The 18,295-nt window shown below is 40.4% G+C and overlaps 1 protein-coding gene across 1 annotated transcript in view; it reads right to left on the reverse strand.

The window, feature by feature from the left end:
• Nucleotides 1-18,295, reverse strand: part of ADAMTSL1 (ADAMTS like 1) — a 170,129-nt gene that overhangs the window by 24,221 nt on the left and 127,613 nt on the right. Inside the window, exons 18-21 of the mRNA XM_037372631.1 lie at nt 17,286-17,439; nt 14,691-15,831; nt 8,941-9,068; nt 5,305-5,463 (exon numbers count right to left, since the gene is read on the reverse strand). Of these exons, the coding sequence (XP_037228528.1) occupies nt 5,305-5,463; nt 8,941-9,068; nt 14,691-15,831; nt 17,286-17,439 (1,582 nt within the window). The remainder of the gene's footprint in view (nt 1-5,304; nt 5,464-8,940; nt 9,069-14,690; nt 15,832-17,285; nt 17,440-18,295) is intronic.

Raw genomic sequence — 18,295 nt, forward strand, 5'->3', positions numbered from 1 at the left:
CTCCCTGCCCCCCCGCTGGGATATGACCATTACGCAGCTGTCCCTCTGGCTGCTACTCTTTGACCTATGTGGCATGGGTGGGCTGACCACCACTTAAAACCTCACTCTGATTTTTTCCAGAGTCCTCAGGGGAGTTCAGCCAACAGAAGGATAGCAAACAACCACAACCCCTGAGTTTATTCAAGCCTGCATATTTATTGTGTTTCCATTACAGGGAAAGGAAGTTTGAGAGGTGAGCTCCAAAGAGCAAAGGAGAGAAAATGGAGACTTTTCTAGTTCTGCAGCCCCTGGGATGGGAAAACACTCACATCCCAGCGCTTGTCCTCCGAATGCCACTAGTGAAGGTATGATCCATTCTCTTTTGCAGGCTAAGCTACTTACAGCGCACAGGTTTTCACATTATGGCTATTGCAGAGTTCAGTCATGGAAGTATCAAGAAATGTACCTCAGAAATAAACAATCACATATGAAATTGTGAAGTTTTCTCTAATTCCAACCAGGGCTCATCTTCCTTCTTTGACGACCAAAACTGGGTGGAGCTTTCAAGTTTTTCTTGAAAATAATGGAAGATAAGTGCAAATAGTGGGACAAGAGGAAGGGATGAGGAGTGCTGAGAAGATGAGGACTTCCTATGACCACAGTCCTCAAGAGCAAGGACTCAAATAAAATAAATAAATACATACAGAGACAAATAAAACTAATATTCTTCTTGCAGACAACTGCTTGGATAGTCTTAGTCCAGAAAGGCAGATTCCTCCTGTATACACTTCACTAGCAGAAGAAGCAACAAGAGGTTAAAGGTAAGACTCCTTACTGTTGAGGTATTACTGTTGAGTCTAGAAAAGGTGCACTGTACCTAAAAAGCTCTACAAAAATAGTTTTCTGACTGATACTTTGCAAAGGGTGTTTTTCCTCTGTCTTTAATATGAAGTTTCCACTATAACAGGGCATTATTTGAAACTAACCTGTACAGCTGTCCCTACAGTTTGCTTTAGGGAAGATAAGCAGTTTGTCAGTGAGTAGCAACTTCATTTTCCTTTGTGCTTCTGCCTTTAGTGACACTTGTAAGCATCAAGATAGGAATAGAATGCAGCCAGCACAGGGATGAGCAAACACATCACTGCACAGCATTGCCGTGAGGGGTGGAAAGTAGCAAGAGCATTTCATTCAGTTTTGCTGGGTAACAAGTGAACGACAAAGGACAGAGGGCTGAGTGTGTTTGCCTTGCAGAAACAATCACAGAGACTGAAAGTCTGAGAGGTGCCAGCTGGAAACAGAACTCATGTTGCTGGGCAGGCAAGTCTTTAGATAGTGAATAGTTACCCAAATCTATTCTTTAGCTTTCCCCTCCATCACTGTGCATGTATCCAGCACAAAAAGGCTACCTGGGATATGCAGCAAGCAGAACTGTGCATGTTAATCAAGATAATTTTGCTAAACCAGGAGTTTTTGACGAAGGAGGCATAGCAATACAAGGATCTAGCAGTGGTGACTGGTTTACAATGCCACGAGTCATAAAGCAAGGTAAGTATAACCTCCAGCATACAGATGAAATGGACAGGAAAGGAATGTTTAGAACAGTTGAAAAAACTTCAAGCTGAAACATCAGAGAGAGAAGGCCATACAAGGCAGGATAGTAATGTACTTTAAGTTACTATTCCAAATCTGTTCTGACTCAAGAGTGACTAATGGTATATGACACTTTTCAGACAGGTGCCTCTGTTAGAAGTCTTATGGTCTGAAGGACAGCATGGAAAAATGCCCTATGAAACAGATTTTTTAAATTTGTTTCGTCTTTCATGTCCAACTGTATTTTCAATAACAGCTTGGGCCAGAATGATTGAAGCTTCTGGTATCTGAATGAATATCTGCACAATTCCAGTGCTGAAGTCAACAGAAAGCTTCCTAGTGATACTGATGTGATCCAGATTACTTCTACATCCCATTTGGAAGTGAAATTGCCTACAGCAATCAAATTGCCCATTCAGAAATGCTGTTGGCTTTTTGAAGCTTGGAGAAAATCCTCCAGCTGGAACTCACAGGCATCTGCAAGACTCCTGAGTGGAGTTCTGGGTAGGAGTTACCTTAGGATTATTCCTGGAGAAATCTGGGACTGACTGCATTCTCCTAACTATGTTTAAGAAATCCTTTCATCTCTGTGAACAAAGTAGTGAAATTATGTCAAGTGAAATAAGGCCGATTTTCAACCTTGAAAAAAACCACACCACTGTTTGTGGTATAACCAAAACAGATTTTCATCTTGACGTGATTCATATCAGGGGCCAATTAAACTCTAATGCACCCAGAATGATTTTGTTTTTCCTTGTCTTACAGCCAGTATCTGTAAGTTTAAGCTGAGAACATAGATTTTGACAGTGTTTACGCCTTTCATAAGAAGTTAAAGAGCAATATAAAATTACTTCCTAGGCTCTGGTAATGTTCTTTTTCATTATCTCCTGTTTTTAGGAAACCTTCTCCAGGCTTATCAACACCTGTCAGGAGCAAGTGTATACTTTTGTCCCTTGACAGCAGGAGTAGTTTTAGAAAATGTCATAACCAATCCTTATACTTAATATTTCTCATATAAATATTTATTCTGCTGTCCTGTTGACTCTCAGTAAAGATGTGTCCTTATATGAGACAAAACTCCAAGATCCAATACATGCATGGTCCTATACTACAGGCTATACAACACTGTGATAACAACATAGCTAACAACGATGAGATTAACAGGTACCTCATCTGGATCTGGGACAACTCTTAGTTGCTATGCTGGCTCAGGGCATCCTGAAATGACTAGAGGGAAAGTACTAGAAGAAAAAAGACTGTAGCTTTACAAAGCTGTGCGAAGAGGTTTTTTTTTCATCTGGATATTCTCCACATAATTTCTGTATATGTTGGTTTGCTTTCTAATTATGTTCACTTAATTCTCACGTTCTAATTTTTCTTTTATTATCTGATGTTACTGCATCAAACATTGCACATTAATTTACTGTGATTTGATGGTCATTTCACTGTTAGTGCCTTCTGGGGAACTTTGGCAAACCACATAGCTGTAAACTCCATCTACTCTGAAGAAGTCACTAGGATAAGACACATTTGCTGACTGAAGCAGTAGTGCATGTTACTCTTCACCTTAGAATTGATCATTCTAAGTAGAATGATAAAAAGAAATATTAAAAGGTTAGACAATCACAACCCTGATGCTAAACCAAAAAATCTGTGCTTATATTAGAAGGAAAATTATTTTTATTGTCAAGTTCTTCAACAGGTTTTATGAGATGATCTATTTCCCAGACAAAGGTGAGACAGCTGATGGAAATCACTCTGTTCCTAGACCTCTTCCCATATGCAGCTCTTTTTTAAAATTGTTTTTTAATTATCAACACTATTTGTATGAAAATAGGATTCTAATTCCTGTAAAATATTTCTTTCCTCATTACTCACTCTCATTACCTGTGTAACATCTCAACTTGTGGTTTATGACTTTATCATAATTTCAACAGTATTAATCTCTGATGTCGTATTTGACATTTTCTGCAGAGGCAGTAGCAGAAGATAAATGCCCATGAAAAAAAATCATAAATTAAGCAATTTTTTTCTATATCATAGAAGAATCCAATATACAGTAAAGTTACTAGATTGCAAAAAGCCTTCTTCCGGGAGATATGGTAGTGATTCTACTGTGACACTGCTAAAATTTTCCATTGTGGATGACTTTGTCCTGCTAGATAGGCTGCATAAAATTGCTGGAGATTATTTTCCTCTCAGAAAAGGCACTGTATTAGTGCCCCTGACCATGTTGTCCTCCCTTCCTGTAGTTTTCTGATGCAATAAGAACTGTGGCAACTTTGCTTAGCCACATCCCGTTCATTTCATGATGTCTTCATACTGAAGGGAAATGGCTGCACTTCTTAAATCAGCAGTCATTGTCTACATCTATGGGGCTTCCCCATCTGCAGCTGAGAGAACCCAGAAATCTAAAATAATTTATGTTCATATACCACTTAGCTTCTTTCACACACTGGCAGTGCAGGTGGCATGCAAGGGCCTCGGGAAAAACAGTACAGTTTTCATCTCCTTGTGTTTGAAAGGCACTGAACATTGGTCTGATTGCAAGTGAGTGTCTAGTGTCTATGTTGAAAGGGCAACAGAATTACTGAATTTATTCCGTCATGAACCGCTAGGAAAAAATGATACTGTATTTTTCTTTCATGAATCCCACTGAAAGTAATCAATAAATTGGAATCCCAGCCTAGTATTTGCACAGCTATTGTGAATGTTTTGCTAAAGGACAAACGACCAAATAATGAAACTTGAGCCAAATACTCTTTTCACTTAATAATTTGCATAGAGGTGTGGTTGGCAGCGCCTGAAGAAAGAAAACTGACATTCACTAAGTGCTTGAAGTGAGTAAAAAGTGTAAAAAAAAGAGCAGGATATTTGGATATTTGCAGTGCAGATGCTTAATTAGGGTAATCTGAAATAACTGCTAGGTATAAGAAGCTAAAGCAAGGGTGTAAGGGACTTCATATAAATCTCCACTGCAGATACTTGTGTAATACTCAGCACGGCTCACTTTGCATTTTATAAGCTGCTCCCTTCCCCTCCTGTTCTCCCTCACACTGTGCATGAAGGTGTAATGAATCAAAGGTTTGGCCCTGGTTCTGTAGAGATTTCCCAGATATCTCTCTCTGCCCACCCCTGCTTCCCGTACCAACATTCCCACCAACTGCAACACACAGATAAGATCAACTTTTTTTGGTCACCGTTGGAGAGAGGAAAACTACTGCCATAAGACTGAGGGCTATTCAGTCTCTGGCTGGAAAACAGTTTCAGGGAGAACCCTGTTTCAGCAGAATTCCTCTGAGTTCTGGCACTCCCAAGATGAAAAAAGAAAAATCAGTAAGAGTGTGCTAACATACTCTTAATTTGAAAAAAAGAGTTTGGAAGGAAAAGAAGGAACTGGAGTGGACTTTAAAAACCTCATCAATGAGGAAATAAGTCAGTCAGTCCATGCTTGTATATTCTCACCAAACATGCCCAACAGGTAGGAATATATATGTTTTTTTGTACCCGCACCATACTGTGTATTTTTAACAAAGATGCCTGTTGTATCTTCTAGATTTTCTAAAGCCAATACACTTTTCTTGTTGGTATTGATAAAAGGAGGGAAATTTCTATGCTAGGAATTAATGGAAGTGAAGAAGTTTGCCCAAGTTCTAGGAAAACCTTGCATTCACCCAGCTGCACCTGGAGACACTAACTTAGCAAAGAACCCGGCAGAAATCTATAGCTGAAGGCATCTGCATGGGAAACCAAGTAATTTCTCACCTGCAACCTGGCAGCTGATTGTAACATTTGCTCTTTGGATTGTTTTCACTGTGCTTCCGATATCCACAGTAACAGCTGGAAATTCAGTGTTTATCACAGTAGCTCTTGATGCCTTTATCAGTGGCTTTCCTGCAGAGAAGAACCAACATGATTTATCAGACAAGCACACTGAGCTTGCATGGGACAGATGGCCTGGGACACTCTGGGACACCCACCTGCTTTTTATAATATTGGTGTCACCAAATTGCATGGGAAAAGCTGTCTTGGAAAAAGAAAAAGCATGCTTAGAGCAGAGGCAGGATAGCATTAAAGCCATATGGACACAAATAAGAACCAGCTGGATCAATAAACACCAGCACAATTGAGGCTGCTGCAGCAAGATGTTTGCGTGGTACTGCAACCAAAATACCACCCTTTGCCAAAGGCCAAACATAGGGAAAAGAATCCTGAGTGATGGCTACAGGCACATTAATAGTGAGGGAGGTTTACAGCAACCTGCAAGCTGTTTCTACACATCAAATGTGTTTTCTTTAGTCTATAGTGGAAACACGGGGATTGGGAAGACCACACCATAACCAGAAAGTTTTCTCATAATGGCTAGTGTCAGAAAATGAGGGACATAAACAAGCTACTTTCTGTGAGCTAACCCATTTTGTGTTCCTAAAGCCCGTAGTAACGGTGCTATGCTTTAACATTGTTCGTCTCTAACAGATACCTTCTTTGCCTGCAGCAAACTTTCCAAATTGTTTTCAGTGTGCTTCCAACATAGGTGACAGCAAGCAAGTGGGTCAAGGTGTTCTCCTGCTGTTGTCCCTGACCATGTGGGATTAGCTGTGGAGTTATCTACCAACAGGGGCTTAAGGAGCCTTCTAGTACTCCTTTCATAGGAGTACTGTAAAGGCATGACTACATGACACAAAACAGTTCAGAGATACTCGGGCTTAGCTCTGAGAAAGGGGAGTGAAGCAGCAGAGCTGACAGAGCTGAGTTAAGGCAGGCCCCTGCCCCAGAAAAGATGCTTTGCAGGCAGGATGATGGATGGAGGGGTAGAACACGACATCACTTCAAATGGTATGGGACTTGGGTGTTTTTGACTTGTTGTATTTACAAACTCTTTATCCAAAAATCTATAAACACATTTTTTTCCCCTTTAAATGAAGTGTCAGATACAAAACAGGTTCAGATATCATTTGCCTTCAAAAGCTGCAGTTCTAGGCTAATGTCTACCGCTGGCTTCATTTGCATGTTAATTTGAAGGTGGTCAAGGAAGAAAATATGTAGGTGAGAAAAAAAAAAAGTGGATTTATTGAGCTCATGGGGAGTCTTGAAGATTGAATTCAGTCCTAACTATAAATTTCTGCATATATTTCCAGGGCTTTTAAAATATTCATTTTATCTGGAATTCCTGTCATATCAGTTTGGGTTCTTTTTTTGTATTTTTTTTATTTCTCTTTTGGTGCTTTTAATGCCTAAGAATAGCAAAGTAAAATATTACATTTTATTGTTGAAATATCTCTCAAGGTTTTAATGTTTTGCGGCAAAGCCTAAAGAAAAGAAAAGAATTCTTCAGCTATACATCAGCCTTTTATTTTCCTGATTCGTTTCCCCAATCTCATCAAAAGATTAAAAATCTTTTAGCTGTTCAACCCATAAAAAGTAACAAATCATTGATAAAAATGGAAGCATATTCCACTATCTTTTTTTCCATGCATGTGTTAAATGAATCAGAAAATTCTTCAATGAAAAAAGCTTTCCGCCCCACTCCTGATGCCTCTAAGGACAGTCTCAGCTTTCCAGGTTTTTTTTGAGAAAGTACTTCCATTCTGCCAGAAAGTTTGTTGCTTTGTTCCAAAACCTGCTCAATATCTCATGTTGATATTTATGGCCTCATTTTATAAAATGTTCAGCTCTTTGTTTTGGATGTGAGGTGGAAGTGTATACCAGTTCCTAAGCAGAGTTCAGCTTGAGTCTGGGGTGCATGAATATTAATTCATCTAAAAACAGTTAAAAGAACAGCCTTGATAATTAATTATAATAAAACAGCTATTAGTCTTCCTGTGCCACATGGACACCTAATGCTCAATTTATTTTTCTGTGGCTTCACACAGTATTGTCTCCACACAAATTACGTCGTACAAAACTGGCTTTTAAACTCACTGAAGCAATAGGGATAGAATAGTACTTTTGACTTTAATAAATATTTTTTTATTATAAATTATATTAAAAATATTTTTTAAATCTTGTATTCAGCTGCTTGCTGGTGCAATAAAAGAGGATTACTATGGAGTTGCTCCTAACTGTCTTAGCAGCAACACCACTGCCCTGCTGCCTGGAATTCAGCAAAGATATTGCTGATCTGCAGTAGTGTACAAAGGATCAGTATCTTTGTTTTTGCCTACATGTAATATGTAGCTCTGATGCAGATCTTCCTTTTCCACTCTGGGGGATTCAGCTGTTCTCCTTCTAAAGGACAGACAAGGTCTCTTTCCAGTTGGTTTACTGATCATCAGAACTTCACTGCAGGCCATTGCTTCATTCTTAGATTTTCCTTATGCTCTTCTTGCCTGAAAGTTTCTCTGTGCTTGGTGTAAAAAACCCTCAAACTCATCAACTGCTATTCCCTCCTTTAATTACACATGGATACATTGGCAGCTGATGGTCATTGCCTGCACCTTGGAGGCCTCCAAATACTTTCACATTCTGAAGCAGTAAAATGGAGAGGTCTGAAAAATCAATAAGCTTTCTAGCATTTCTAATGTGTTTCCTTTGTGATAAATAGTATCCTCCTTCTCCAAGACCTCTCTGCCTTGTCACAGTCCTTGTCTGTCTCTTCTGTCTCTTCATCTTACTCAACAGCTCCTCATTCACGTTTGCTGCTCTGCCTTTCTGCTGGTCCTGATGTGGTTGTGAGCCTGCTGACATTGCCTATCAATGAACCTTGAAGAAGCTGGATTCACGCACTACCTCCCCTTGCCCTTGGCTTTTATTCAGGTGTGTTTTCTTTAGAACAGAAATCTAAGCTAACAAAGGATATTTAGTCTGCTTTAGAACTCACCTGATACTAGGTAAATATAAACCTAGAAGTTAATTTTTTGTGAACATCTGTTTCCCAGCAATTGAAAGTGTCAGCCATTCTTCTGCCACAATGGATCAAATATGATACAAGGGCTTGATCTTGCAAGGGCCTGGCTCTTCAGCTCTGCTATTTTTCAGGCTTGCCTAATGTACATCTGAATAAGTCCTTCAATGAGTCTGTTAGACTTGAAGAGATCAGTGATAGGTTTAAAAGGAAGCATACAAATTGGGAGGCTTGGACTGCGCTGACCATATAGGCTATGAATAACCAGGATGAGAGCATAACAGATGGAGCAAGTGAGAAAAAGCATCAATCTCTTGCAGAAATCCACAAATCTCACAAACTAACTGTGAAAGCTGCACTATGCCTCAGGGTTTTCCAGAGTTCATGCCCTGTGTTTTCAGCAGTATATCTCTGTTGACCCACCTTGCCCACACAGCATCTTCAGCCACCTGTTCCCTAACAGTTTCTGTGCAGAATCACACAAGTGGCAAGGACCATCCTACAATCACAGAGAGTGAACAATTTACCTGCTAGAGTGACAGCAATAGAGACAGAGTCAGATCCCAGGGCATTGGATGCATTGCAAGCATAGAAACCCACATCAGCTTCCACAGGTGCTAGAATCTGCAAGGAGTCATCAGGCTGAAGTAGCATCCTGGAGTAAAGCAGAAAGAAACATTTAACGGTCTTTTAGTTTGCGTGAGCATGAATAAACTTACTGGGATTTTTTCAGGTTTACTTTTTTTTTTTACAGTTCAGGCCTTTAAAAATTTTAGTCTTGTTCCCAGTTCTGCTGCTGATAGGTGTATTAGAGAAAGATTGCTGAGTATTTAGAACACCTGCCTGTGGTTGTGAAACCTCCTCTGCTGCTGTGTCACTTCCTGCATAATGCTGAAGGAGTCGCCTAGCCTCCCTGTCTCCCAGTTCTGCAAAGTAGTAGCACCAAAAGTAAAGAAAATGCCGAATTATTGCAAGGGAAAATTCATGAAACCTGCTGAAGAAGGCAGGAAGAAGTGAAGTGAAGCACAAGCTCAGCATCAAAGCCTGAAAGAGGCTCCACATTCTTTAATTGCTGAGCAGTTTGTACAAACCCATCAGTCTCGTGGCTCCCCTAATATTCAGTGAATACAGAGGAATGAATATTCAGCTCCTCCTTGGGCTGTACCAAGTGTTTCTTTCCTCTGCCACTAAAAGGAACCTGCTGTGATCTCAGTGTACTGCCCTTGGGTAAATGGGATGAATGAGGTCTTAGAGTTCTTAAGAACTACTTTTCACAGTCAGTTTTGCAGTAGTATAACCCCACCAGGTCCTGACATATACCTGTTTGAGCAGGAATTCTGTCCATGGGCTCTTGTCAACGCATATGTACCCTTAATTTCAGCACAGTTATGTCATGGTTATTGTTCCTTTCTCTTTTAATTTTTTAGCTGAAACTGTTGATAAAACCTAATCACAAATTATTTTTCTCAGCAGCAACTTTCAGCAGCTGTTGTACATGAACTCTTGGTTGAGACTATGATTGACAGAGACAAGGGTGAAAGTGGTGGGAGGATTATGCCTGTAAAACACATACAACAAAAGTCTGCTCACAGATCCTGGAATAGATGAGTTTCTCTCCACTCCCGCCCCTCCCCCCTCAGTGAAAACTGGTGTCTCATGGACAAAAATTCAGCAGATACTTGATCTTGCACAACACTGTGGGTGGTGGATCTCTAAAACAAACCAGATTAGGACCACCAATCAAAATCTATTATAGGAAAAAATGCAGAGTTAAAATTCTTTTTTGACCATTTTTTGAGTAATAATGGTAAATATTATTATTAATAAAAGGAAAGACCTGCCTTTTGTCAATGAAGCTTTCCAAGCGCCTAGAAAAATTCACATTTGCAAAACAGACATTAATAATGTTTAAATTGCATTTTGCTTGAACAGCAAAAAACCCTCAATAGTTGAAAGAATTCCCTCCCCACTTCTGCTTTCAAGGATCATTTCTTTCTTACCACTTAGTCATAAATAGGGCAGACTTCTAGTTAGCCACTGCTAACAGTGCCAGAAACTGATGAAGTAATTTACTTACAAAACCAGTGTTAGCATGCATCAGTAGCTCACACATAAATTTTTTAGTTTGACACCGACTGGTTCAATCTCTACATGGAATTCATTAAAGCTTCAGAATTTGTCCCAAATTACACTAGCATATAGCAGTTAAAAGCTGGGTGTGTTCTGCCTGCATGTGTGCAAATATAGTATGTAAGCTGATCAGTCACTCCTACACCAAACAAACAACTACAACCCAATATAAAAAGTTTTTAGAATTGTTTCTGTCACCTTTAGGTTGAGGAAAGACCTTGCTTAATATTGCATCTTCTAAAACGCAAGGGATCATAATTTGTTTGTTGTTAATCAACTGCTGATATAAATCTCTGTCAGCTTAAGTCACTTCAAGATGTAGCGCAACTATTTTTAGAAATAGAAACAGGACAGGTAGGTACCTGCCTTGAAAAAAAGCCAAACCCCAACACTGCTCCATCTTTCTATCTTTTCAACCTGTTTTAATGTCCTTTAGAAACAAAGCTAATGTCCGTTTCTTTTCAATAATGCGGTTGTGTGTCACAACTTGGCCTAGCTGCTTTTCTTGAAAGCAGATCTTTTATTATCCCTCTTTGTATAGAATTATTTTGGTTGGATTCCCTATTTGCTCATAGATAGCTATTTTTGTTAAGTATTGGGTTGCTTGTCAGTGGTGAAAAAAACACCAGCTGTAGCAATTCTTTCTGTCAGCAGCATGTCTTCAGAATCTCATTTATGGACTTAAAATAATACAGCTTGATGTTTAATCAGTTTCATGTCAGTTGTTCCACACTGCATCCATTGTGTCCAAGACAAAAAAAAATTATAGGACTTATATCTGTGACTAATTGAGATGGCACCTCGCAAACACCTAACTCTGTATCACCTACTGTTTACATTCTGTTTCATGTCCATTTATAAAACACATTTCTGTTTTTGGAAAGTTGAATTATCAAGTACCGATGGGTTTCCAGTGGTGGAATTTACAGCTTACTTGGAAGGCTTGCTAAACAATGCATAAATCCCATACAGATTTTTCACTTCTAAAATGGGTTCGTAAGGAAGTCATCTGAATTTTCTTTGAAATAGAACATTTTCCAGCATCTACGGAAGTCTCCAGACTTTGGTATAGATGCTAGCAGGCTCTGAAAGTGCACTGAGAACCCATGCTGGTGTTAACCTGACACTTTAACCTTAGGAGAGATTATAGACACTCGTGTTAAATAGGTACCCAGGCTGAATACGCAAATTCAAGTCAAAGATCTTTTACTGGAACCACACATATATTTTCAACTGCTGCAGCTTTTTGTGTTATATGTTTTCATTCTATTGAGTAACTGAAAACCAACACTTTTTTGGGGCCTGTGTTATATCTTTTTGTGACAGTGCCTAAACTAAACTAAGAAATTAATTTTGCAAGTGGAGCTATGTGGTGGGAGTCATAAATACTTCTAGTGGGAGTCCTAAATACTTCCAGGTGGAGGGAACAGCTCATGGAAAGAGGCAATGGGAATAGAGCCATGTGTTGCTACATCACTGGTCCAGATGAAATCCATGGCCACAACACATGAAAGTGCGTGCCTTTATCTTGGTATTTGGTAATACACAATACAGATTGCTATCACCCAACCTAAAACCAGCAGCCTACACTCTAAAAATCACAACAAAAACCAGATACAACTGGAATCTCAGTATACTCGGTCGGACATGAGCTGAGGGACTTCAGCACCACTCTCTGACCTTCCTCACCAAAGGTGTCTCTCTTTGATACTGGTATGGGAAGACCCATCTCTATTAATTTTCTTACTCCATTAAGAAGGAGGAGGGCTAGAAAACTGGTTTCTCATTTCCATTCAGAGGCTGGCAATGTGTGGAGAAGACAAGCTGCAGAGCTGAAAGACAGCTCAAGCATACCAAACACCACCGCATGCAGATGGCCTTGCAGTTTGCAGCACTACACTGTGACACTGCTTAAATCGTGGCTTTCATTTGTACAGCTGATTGGCAGCCAGCAAGACTATTCTGAGCCAGGACCAGAATACCGCTGTTAAGAACCCAGTAAAACATCCACAACCCAATTTTTATATGCACCATGATTTCTAAACTTCCATTAACTGAAAAGTTACAAATGCTGACTATCTCTGAAGCCCAGTGCTTCATGTTGGATCAACCTCACCCGCCAACCTGGAGTGATGAGTACAGAAGGAAGTTCATAAAGTGGAAATGGCCTCAACCTTTAAAGCAGAGTAATGCTACTAACTGGCAAATAAACCATACTTCCCCAAGTCTTTCCAATAGAAATTTTGAGCACACGTATTTGCCTGATAATTCAGAAATACAGCACAGCATTTAATGCTATTTCAGCCAAACTGAGTGAAAATAAAATGGTTGAAAGGCATTGTAAGATTAAAAAGAAATCTAAACTAAAACTTCAGAAATTGTAAGACTGTTTTATTGTCATCTAAATGAATCTGCCCGTTGCTACACCATGGCTGCTTATATGGTGTGAGATAAACTTGTAATTTTCTCATGAGTGTAGTGTCTGGCATTAACCATGTGGACTTTATGTAACCTTCATTCCCTTTCAAGCATACCACAGAAACTACAGTCATTTCAAAAACAGAAAAAAAGAAAATTAATCCCTTAATATGGCACAATTCCAACAGGATGTAACCACTGGCAATAAAAATCTACATGTGAAACTTTTGGAGGGTCATGAGGATATTTTCACGGGAATATGTCAAAACAGAAGGACACTACAGGCCAAAGCCTTGATTGAGACTGTCATTTCTGCAAAAGATACATACTTGTTCTTAGTGTCCCTTCCCCCTGCAAAAGTTACCATATTTTGGTAAGAAACCTGATACACTTACTAGGCCTCAGACACAGAAAATGAGAGATAAGAACCTGGAAATTCAGTACATTAAAGAAAACAATGATTTTGGAGTGATTCTGTTGCTAAAACAAGAAAGGAGCTAATAAACTATTGTATAACTATGCAGAAGGAGCAATTGTACTCAAGACTTTACTGCATGATCCACAGACACCACACTGGAAATTAATTTTTGACTCCATCTTTTCTAATTTCCTAAGCTAACCCTATGATTAAATGCAGATGTCTTAACTGAGGTCAGTATCTTATGCAGAAAGAGCTTCTATCAGATGCCTGGACTGCTTTGTTGTACAATGTTGCTTAATATAACTGCCTCTTACACTCTGCCCATCCTTATATACCAGTTTCTCACAGAACAGAACCAAAATGTGAGCTCAAGTATACATATGAGAAAAATGTATGTTATCAACACAGTTAAGCACACAATTAGCACTGAAAATAGTCTTTTCATGTGCTTTCGCACATAAATGAACACCATGGAGTGATATGCAGGTAAAAGCTACCCGAAGGAAAACCAGCATAATTTCTGTGGTACACTGTTAAAAACATTTTGTTGCTCATGTTCTCAGGCTACATCTGGGGCCAGCACACTGGAGTTTGAACAGACAAGGATGCACTGAGTCACATCAGAAGGCTAGTGCTTGGAGATCAGTGTGCTGAGACGACAGCATAGCTGCAAATATCCATGAAGTATGGTTCCACAGTTTCCAGCCTCTATTGGGACATACACAGAGAATGGTGATGGTAATGCCACCTGAGGTTTGTCCTGTGGTGCTTTTACACGTACATACACATGTGGAAGGCAGAAGCCTTTCTTCCTTCACCTTCTGCTACCGCAAGCATGTCAGATAGACCCTGCTGGGGCACTATGAGAAATTAAATTCATATCTCCAACAGAGGATAATAATAATAATAATCAGTAATCAGTTTTCATATCTCAGAAACAGTCTTCATAGCAGAAACCTCCACCTTCAGACTGGGAAATACACTAAGGCTTCCAGTCTCCAGATGTGGAGTGCTCCAAGGGCTGCAGTAGGCACTTATCTATTTTAGTATTTTATGAACTTGTCTTTTTGCTTAATGAAACACAACAGAAGTTCCTGTTTGCTGCTCCAGACCCACCCAGCATCCAGACCTTGTTGAAGAGTTACAGTGCCCTGTTTACCACTTCAGGTGTGTCAGCCTTTCTTTCTGCTATGAAATTGGACTACAGCAAAATATGGTTTTGTCCATGGGACTGACAGGCAGTAAAACATGAAAACTGGGGAGTCAAAATATCAATTATTTTCTTAAAATTTAAATAATATGCTTTACCTATCATTGTATTTCACCTCCTCTCCATTCTTAGCCCAGGTGATGGTGGGCTTTGGGTTTCCCACTGCTTCACAGTGAAGGAGCACACTCAGTGTACCACTGGCTAGGACCACTGTCTGTCCCAGGTGGGTAACGACCTCTGAAGCAGAAAGCTGTTGTGCTGCTGAAATCTTTCGGAGGATGGCAGGCTTTTGATGAGGTCTGTGCAATCCCTTTGCCAGGTCTACAGAGGTGGGAAGAAATGTTTCAGCAGATGAAGTCCTCAGGGAGCTGGTAAATCCAGAAACATGTCTGTGAAGAGGATACTCCACCGAGGTTGAATCTACTCTTCGCCTTGATGCTTTGAGGACAGATTCCTGGTGCTCCATGTGGCTCTTGAAAACCTCATGAGCTAGCTGCATGACAATCTGCTCAGTGTAGACATCTTTAAGCTCCTCAGGCTGTTGAGACAAATTCCTTATGATATCATCCAAGCGTTTCTGTTCTGTAACCATAGTAAATGGCAAGCTATACTCCCGGCTCTGGTCCTCCTCTGAGGATGCATTTCTCTCTGTCGACTCCTGGGTTTCCCAGGACTCCAGATCTTCCCCTGGCCAGCCCCTGTGCTGCAGCAGCCTTGAGACGATATCATCATACCACCTGCTGGGATCACTAAGGTGTCCTCGCTTTTCAGCCTTGCTTCCGTTGAAGAGAATCCCACTGATACGTTTCTCCTCTGTTCGCAAGGCTTCATTTAAGCTGGCTTTTCTCATGACCTCTCCCTCCCTAATACCAGCTGGCTGACCAGTAATGATCTTTTTGTTGCTTCCAATTAGTTTAATTACAAAATGCTCCTGGGCTGGCCCTGCTGTGCAGGTGTATGTCCCTGTGTCTGAAGGCTTCAAATGATGGATTTTCATGTACCCGTAGGGTGCAATAGTGATGTGAACTGAGCTGACGAGCCTCTTGTCATCCTTCTGCCAAGTGATCATTGATTTCCGGAACCTCCTTGTGGGGCATCGGAGTATAATAGAGGTTTTGGGCAGCAGGTAGGCATACCCACCCACAATAAAGTGTAGTTTCTTCTGCTTCCTTGTCTGGATGTAAACTTTCTTTATGGCCATAATATGGGGGCTTTGTTTATGAGCTGGCCTGTTGTGCCCTGAAATTATAATCATTAAAAATATTAGTATGTGATACCATTAAACAAAACAAGCAGTTTACTTTGGTGCTGACAGCATTCAACCCATTAGACAGTAATGGGAGAAACTGACCACCAGCTGCTGAACATTAAGTTGAGGCAATCAAAGTAAAAGGAACTAACAAGGAGCACTTTAGGAATGCAAAAGTGGTCCTGCCCAGGATACATGCAGAAACCAGAGCCAGTGACAAAAGCTTTAGAAGTGGGAGAAAAACCGAGTGGAATCAGAATCTCAGAATGGTCAGGTTTGGAAGGGACCTCAGGAGTCATCTAGTGCATCCCCCTGCTAAAGAAGCTACAGCAGGTTGCAAAAGCTGCATCCAGGCAGGTTTTGAATCTCCAGAGAAGGAGACTGCACAACCTTTTCAATGTAGGTCTTCTTGTTAATGTATTTAAAAGAAGATTGTTGCTTAATAAATACATTGAAAAGACAAGTCTTTACTATTCAAACCCTCAAAGGCAACATGGTCTTGCAGCTCACGGTAGTAGGGAAGAGTGAAAGTGCTGCTACCTCAAGAAGTAATGTTGAACAGAAAAAAACTCTCTGGACTAAGCTTAAAACCATGTTAAATACTGTTAAAGCACACTTGTTCAGTGTTTCCAGATTCCAGATCTCTGTGACAGAGATATTTGTAATGAAACACTAAAAAACCAGCATAGGTATATTATTAGTAAATATCATGAAATGTTTGGTCCCAGCTTTGGCTCTGAATGTCAGATCTTGTTTTCTCCCTGATGTACCCAACATTTAGCTGTTTCAGAGTTCATAGTCAGCTTTAATCTGAAGCAAGGCTGACTTTGCAACTTTTGCATACCCAGCTGGCTTACTGCAAGCCAGGGAAGGGCATACAGGGAGACTGTTGCTCTTGTGGAGGGCAACAACAAATGCATGAAATAATGACATAGAACACATGAAACATGTTGTATGGTTCATTAGAAATCCCACTTCACAGTGGCTTGAGTGACATAATAGAACATGTTTTAAAATGATCTTCCAAAAAATCCATTACCAGCCACTTTCTAAGCAGAAAATTTATTTGCAGCTACCCTCAGCTGCTATGCTGTATCTCTGAGCCTCTACATTCCAGTTGTGAAATTTAGATCTAGATTTGGGTCAGAGTTTTGAGCCATTTCTTCTAGAGACTAGTAGTTCCCTTCCAGCACATTGGCTCAGACCCATCTCCAACAGTAAAATTTATAGCTCTCATCCACTGGCTTGCCTTGTTGCTAAACAAAGCACAAGACAGAAAAACTCAGCAGCAGCAGCCACTCTGCAAGACTGAGTAACACTAGCACAAAAGAAGGTTATGGAGCCTGAGACAGCATGAATTTCTTAGTGATGAGGATATCTGAGTGATGATTTCTTAGAGGAAGACCCCTTCCCCCAGACACTCCCAAGCATCTTTTCCACTTACTTGTACAGGTGCCTAGTGCACAGGGCCTGACCAAGGATGAGAATGGCAAAGGTGGGCACAGTGAGGAATTGATGATGACAAAACCTCCGGTTTTCAGCATCTTTCTGCAAATGGCATTTCGACCCTGGGTGCCCTCTCCGCAGCTCACTGAACACTAGGAACAGAATGAGAAATGTTAGGAACAAAGTGTATTAAAAGCAAAAGGGTGCTCCTTGTCACACACCCTCACCCCCACCTCCCATACCCACAATGCATACTCATACCACTGTACAGATCAGTTACAGCTTTCAAAATATCACAGTGGAATAAAGCAGAGCAGCCCTTGGCCGTTCAGTTACAAACAGCAGGGAGATGAAATATCAGGTATTTTCTGTCCTTTGAGGTTTTGAATCTTCCCATGCTCCCTTTAGCACCTTTTCTCTCAGATGGTGTCCCTTGTTCTAATATTGCTGTGCTGCAGTACAAAGTTTGTCTTTGCACTTTGTTTCTACACGTCTGTGTCTGCTGTCAGAAGACACATAGTCATTCTGGCAGTGAAGATGGTAATTCTATCCCCAGTCTGACCTCTCTCACAAGAGGTTGGGCTACTTGGTTTATGTTGACATCCATACAACTCACATTTCTGTGTATTTGTACTTAGTAAAATCAAAATCTGACTTCATTCTCTCCTCCCCATTTCAATTGAAAGTTGCCATGGTTTTGCTTTTCTTACCTTTAGTGTGTTTTCACCTCCTCACTTCATCTGTAATTCCCATTACCACATGTATACACCTACATGTAACAGCAGTGCATGTGTCTCACAGCTACCAACTTCACAGCACTCAATCCACTTCCCAGCACTTTTACAGGCTGCTGCCTGGGTCCCAGTGCAATGGCAGTCCCTGTATTCTCACTTTCTTTGATGCTGTATACATAAATGTGAAATAAAATAGGCATGCTGAATTCCATCGAACAATGCCCACCTGTGCATTGAGCACCACAGTCTGGTGTTAAAGGGTTTATACTCTTTT

Source organism: Falco rusticolus, chromosome Z, assembly GCF_015220075.1.
Source record: "Falco rusticolus isolate bFalRus1 chromosome Z, bFalRus1.pri, whole genome shotgun sequence".
In the NCBI taxonomy this organism is placed as follows: domain Eukaryota; kingdom Metazoa; phylum Chordata; class Aves; order Falconiformes; family Falconidae; genus Falco; species Falco rusticolus.